Source organism: Myotis davidii, unplaced genomic scaffold (assembly GCF_000327345.1).
Source record: "Myotis davidii unplaced genomic scaffold, ASM32734v1 scaffold668, whole genome shotgun sequence".
NCBI classification, from domain to species: domain Eukaryota; kingdom Metazoa; phylum Chordata; class Mammalia; order Chiroptera; family Vespertilionidae; genus Myotis; species Myotis davidii.
The window spans coordinates 251895-257984 of record NW_006299394.1 but is presented as its reverse complement, the minus strand read 5'-3'; the positions used below and the strand labels follow the sequence as shown (position 1 = coordinate 257984).

Below are 6090 nucleotides of genomic sequence, written 5' to 3'. Positions count from 1 at the left end.
GAGCCTCCCTCCCTGTGCCCCCCCATCCCTCCCTGAGCCTCCCCCTCCCGCAGCATCCCTCCCTGAGCACCATGCCGTGTGGCAGGGACTTGAGGGCATGCTACCCTCTACATCTTCCAGTACCTCCTCCATGAAACTTGTCCTGACTGTGGAGCCACGCCCCTCCGTGCTCCTCCTGGAGGCCATTTTTCAGGCCTACTTAATTAGGAAGATTGTGTCTAGGAACATGAATTCTGCTAGAAGACAGGTGTTTTAACATATTATAAAGATGATATAAAGTAGAAGAACACTACTAAGCACAGGTTTAGAAGAATATAGAACAATTCTTTTGACTTTCTGTCCAGTCCTGTGTAACAGGGCACAACTGAAGAGTGTGTGTCAGAAGGAAAAGCATTTTCCTGTAATCACACCTTGTATTGGCAGGAAACCCAGAAAAATGCCACTGCAGGATCTGCGCTCCTTCCTCTTTGCAAAGGCAGGACGAGTGACCAAGAAGAGGAAGTTGCTTTGGGAAGAACCAGGTCACTGGCAATAAAGACATTCTGCTAAATGTTATTCCTTAGTCATTCAGCTAAAATAACTCAGCATGGAAATCGCCGGTTCACGCTTTGTCTCGCTGGCAGCTGGCAATCAGGCTTCTCACAACTGATTACAATTGCTCATCAGGTTCCCATAATACAGAATGCAGAGGATGCAAAAAACATTCTGGACCTAAAATATATTATATCAAAATTTAACCATCACTGCATGGAGTTGGGGCTCACTCATATTAGCAATGACAAAGGAGTCAGTAACCCAGACAACAGATTAACACAAATTATCCTAAGAACAGAAATAAAGTCTTTTTAAAAATTAAATAGAGCCTCAGTGTCTTGTTGGACAATACCAAAAAGACTAACACTTAACTAGAATCACAGAAGAAGAAAGAATGGGCCAGAAAAAAATATTTGAAGAAAGTATGCCTGAAATTTTCTAAGATTCAATGAAAATCTAGGTAGGATAAAAATTACTTTCTAAAGCCTACACACATCATAGACTGCTGAAAACCAAACTCAAAGAGAAAGTCAGAAAGCAGCCAGACGGAAGTGACCTTATCTACAGACATACGTGGACTTCTCATCAGAAATCATGGAGGCAGCCCTAACTGGTTTGGCTCAGTGGATAGAGCGTTGGCCTGCGGACCGAAGGGTCCCAGGTTCGATTCCACTCAAGGGCATGTACCTTGGTTGCGGGCACATCCCCAGTGCGGAGTGTGCAGGAGGCAGCTGATGATGTTTCTCTCTCATGGATGTTTCTAACTCTCTCTCCCTCTCCCTTCCTCTCTGTAAAAAATCAATAAAATATATTTTTTTTAAAAAAAGAAAGAGAGAATGGAGGCAAAAGATAGTGGGAAGGTATGTTAAGATGCTGAAAGGATTAAAACAAAAACAATAAGCCCAGTATATTGTAGCCAGTGAAGATATCCTAAAGAAAAAAGATGTGCATCAAACAGACTGTCAAACTACAGCGGGAACGCTGGGAGGGTTGGGGGGGGAGGAGGTAAGAGATCAACTGAGGGACTTGTGTGCATGCATATAAGCATAACCAATGGATGCAAGACACTGGGGTGGGTGAGGGCATGTACTGGGGGGGGGGAACGGGTATGGGAAGCAGGGGGAAGGTCAATGGGGGGAAAAAAGGAGACATATGTACTACTATTTGTAATACTTTAAACAATAAAAGAAAAAGAACAAGGATTTGCTGTGGAATCTAATAAACAAAATAGAACTAGAGCCTGGCCAGTGTGGCTCAGTGGTTGAGCGTCTAACTCTGAACCAGGAGGTCATGGTAAGATTCCCAGTCAGGGCACGTGCCTAGGTTGTGGGCTCCATCCCCAGTGGGGGGGGTGTGTAGGAGGCAGCTGATCCATGCTTCTCTCTCATCATAGATGTGTCTATCTCTCCCTCTCTCTTCCTCCCTGAAATCAATAAAAATATATTTTAAAAAAGAGCCACAGACACTGAAGCATGCAACAGACTGACGTGTTTCAGAGGGAAGTGGGGAGGGGGAAGAGGCTAACCAAAGAACTTATATGCAAAGCCATGGACACAGACAATAGGGTGGTGAAGGCCTGGAGAGGGGGCGGGGTGGAAGTGGTCACAGGGTGGACATTTGTGATACGTAAGCCACTATGTGTCCACAGCATGTTTTTCTCTCCAACACCATATTGTAAACACACACACACACACACACACACACACACACACACACACACGAGCATTCACACTCTACAATTACTGTGGATTTGTTCGCATTTTGAGTTCTGCATTTCCTCAGAACCACTAATCCTTCTGGATTTCACAACCCCATGAATCTATAAGAATAGACCTGTCTCCCCCAGCTATTGACAGGCAGGTTCACTTGGAGTTTTACTGAGATGAGAGGCAGAGCACTTTATACAGAGATAACCATTCAGCCAAGCCACTGACTCATAACAAGGACAACAAAAGCAAGTACCTTAATGGAGGATGAAGGAAATGCCCGTCACCACCCTGGACTGTTATTGACACCTCCCGTCACCACCCTGGACTGTTATTGACACCTCTCAGGGAAGTTGGCGGGCCTACTGCTTCCACCGCTACAAATGCACAAAGGAAATAGCTGGGTGTGAAGGTCAAGGCAGCTAATTGTTAATCACCAGACGTTAAGGAAGTAAACAAAAGGAGAAAGATAAAATCAGCAAAGGTCACTAGATTTATTTCAAGTTAATATGACATGTCATGTCTTAATCTGTGAAAAGGAACACTGTCCTATCTTGGGCTGGAACTTGGGCGGCTGTAGGAACAACTGTTTCCGTTCCAGACTACCATCTGACGTCACACAAGTGGGGGCTGCCATGGACCCCATGTCACCTCCATGAAAACGGGGCTCCGAGAGGCTACAGGACTCCCCAGGACACTCCGCCTCAGTGGGAGTAAGATTCAACCTGCCAATGCTGCAGGTTCTCAGCCTCACATGCATTCTCCCTCTCCCACCATCTTAGAGGAGAAATGGGGCTTCAATTCCATTACACAGGGCGGGGCAAAAGGTGGTTTACAGTTGTTCGTATGGGAAACAATGCAATAATTAATAAAGATGAATATAAGAATAAGCGATGTTTCACATATTCATAACTGTAAACCTACTTTTGCCCTACCCTGTATGATCAGCATAATAATATTATTTCATTTTCCTTGAAAGCTCCTAAGTCAGTGGTAAACCATAGACTAATAACACCCTAGAAAGGGAACATGACATGCAATAGACGAAAACCAGGCTCACAAACACTTTGTTTACTCTTTGTCTAATTTGCTTCTTTGTCTAATTTACTTAGAATGATTAGCATAACAGAAATAAACTCAGATGTACAGTGGGGCCTTGACTTACGAGTGTCCCGACTAACGAGTTTTTCGAGATACAAGCCGTCTGTAGGCGGATTTTTTGCTTTGAGTTGCAAACTAAAATTCGGGTTATGAGCCAGCTTCAGATACCCCACCGCTAGCTGGCGCAGCAAACGTCACAGTGAATGCCACAACATCAGCCCAGCATCACATGTCTCACTTGTTCACTCTTTTTTTTAAAATATATATTTTATTGATTTTTTACAGAGAGGAAGGGAGAGGGATAGAGTTAGAAACATCCATGAGAGAGAACCATCGATCAGCTGCCTCCTGCACACTCCTTACTGGGGATGTGCCCGCAACCAAGGCACATGCCCGGGACCGGAATCGAACCTGGGACCCTTGAGTCCGCAGGCCGACGCTCTATCCACTGAGCCAACCCGGTCAGGGCTCGTTCACTTGGGCCTGGTCGCTGTAGCTCAGTGGTTGAGTGTCGTGTCCACCCATGAACCGAGAGGTCCCTGGTTCGATTCCCAGCCAGGGCACATGCAGGGATTGTGGGCTCGATCCCCAGTAGGAGCCAGGCGGGAGGCAGCTGATCGATGTTTCTCTCTCATCGACGTTTCTATCTCTCTATCTCTCCTCCTTCCTCTCTGTAAAAAATCAATAAAATATATTTTTTTTAAAAAAGTGAAGCTACAGGTGGAAAATTAATCTTTTTATTTCAAAAGAAACAAGCTCCATGAAGGCAAGAACCACAACCACATGTCAGTTTGTCTACAACTGAACACAGGGCCTCCGGCACAGAGCCTGGTACATGTATGTGCTCAATTTTGTGGAATGAATAAGTGAATAGACAGATGACTCTATCAAGGAATTATCCTATATAATAAAAGCCTAATATGCAAATTGTCCCCTCTACTGGGAGTTCGACCAGGGGGCGGGGCTGGCTGGCCAACCGCCCTCGCCCTCCCCCCAGGGCCAGCCCTGCCTAGGCCGGTGGCAGCAGCAGGCAGCCAGGGGAAGGGAGGCCCCGGTTGGCAGCCAACAGCCACTAGGGACCCTAACGGTGGATGAATTTCGTGCACTGGGCCTCTAGTTACTAATATGAACACCAGTCTTAAGGACAGGGGAAATGAGAGAAGCAGATGGCTACCCTTAATTCAACCTAATATCACACCTCCTCGTAGCAGGGAGCGTTCCTGTATGAAGGGACCAGCGGAGCTCGCTGTTTAATCAACCCTCACACAGGCAGTAGAGGAAGTGGGTTCTGGTTGACAGGTTATTAACTACACGTGTAAGTGTAGTCATACTCTTTCACAAGTAAAAGACTTTTACAAACATAAATTCAGAAAACCTGGTGGTCAAAGTATCCAGTCCCCTCAGTGGACACTTTAACGACACTCTCCTGTGCTCTATTCTAATTCACTGTGAGAAGACTTCCCCATTAAAACAAGCAAGCCATGCCCAGTGGTGGAGGGAACTGCATAAAATATATATCGTTTCTAATGTGCAGCATAAACATTAACCTGAATAAATGAAATTATGGTTTCCACTCACTGAAACTAAAAGATGAGAAATGACTTGCATCTTTTAAAACACGGCGGCAAGCTGGTGGTGGAGTGCTGGGTAAAAGGGCACAGTGGTTGCACAAAGCTGTCTGGTGATTCCTCCACGAATTAAACACAGAATTGCACTGTGACTCAGCAATTCCACATCTGAATATAAGAACTCGGACATTCAAGGGTGGAAACAGAACCTTGGTTGGTCTGGCTCAGTGATGGAGTGTTGGCCCATGGACTGAAGGGTCCCGGGTTCGATTCTAGTCAAGGGCACATGCCTCAGTTGCAGGCTCTATCCCCAGACACAGTTGGGGCGTGTGTGGGAGGCAGCCATATCCTCTGGTGAGGATTAACAACAAAAAAGTGGAAACAGCGTTAAGTATCCATGACAGACGACAGATCAACAAAATGTGGCTGGTCCATCCACACAGTGAAGTAGTATTGGCCTTAAGAAAGGAAGGAGCCCCAGCTGGTCTGACTCAGTGGATGGAGCGTCAGCCTGTGGACTGAAGGGTCCCAGGTTCCATTCCAGTCAAGGGTATATGCCTGGGTTGTGGGCTCGGTCCCCAGTGGGGGGTGTGCAGGAGGCAGCTGATCAATGATTCCCTCTCATCATTGATGTTTCTCTCTCTCTCTCTCCCTCTCCCTTCCTCTCTGAAATCAATAAAAATATATTTTTAAAAAAGGAAGAAATTCTGAAATATAACGATGTGGGTAAACCTTAAAACATTATGTCAGTCCCAAAAGGGCAAAACTATTATATGATTTTACTTATATGAGGTCAAATTCACAAATACGGGCAGTCAAATTCACAGAGACAGAAAGAAGTAGAATGGTAGTTGTGGGGCTGGGGGAGGGGACAGAGAGAGTTAGTGTTTAATGGGGAAGATTTCCATTTGAGACTTAAAAATTCTACAGCCGGGGGAGGGTGGGGGTAAGGGGGAAAGATCAACCAAAGGACTTATATGCAAGCATATAGGCCTACCCAATGGACACAGACAACAGGGGGGTGAAGGCATGGGGGGTGGATTGGGAGTAATGTGGGGATAAGGACACATATGTAATAAATCAATCAAGAAATTAAAATTCAAAAAATATATTAAAAAATAATAAATAAAAGTTCTAGAGATGGAGAGTGGTTTTACAATAATGTGGAATGTACTTTATGT

General features: G+C 45.3%; 1 protein-coding gene across 4 annotated transcripts in view; it reads right to left on the bottom strand.

Moving 5' to 3' along the window:
* Positions 1-6090, bottom strand: part of TMCO1 (transmembrane and coiled-coil domains 1) — a 25110-nt gene that overhangs the window by 4632 nt on the left and 14388 nt on the right. Inside the window, exons 7-8 of one of the 4 annotated variants that reach the window (XR_001515770.1) lie at positions 2582-2617; positions 2497-2549 (exon numbers count right to left, since the gene is read on the bottom strand). The exons of 2 other annotated variants lie outside the window; for them this stretch is intronic. Coding sequence is in view for 1 of the 2 variants with exons in the window: in XM_015571298.1 (XP_015426784.1) it covers positions 2654-2662 (9 nt within the window). In the remaining variant the exon portion in view is untranslated. Of the gene's footprint in view, positions 1-2496; positions 2550-2581; positions 2663-6090 lie in introns of those variants that run through there. One more of the 4 variants, XM_015571298.1, reaches the window with a different exon arrangement.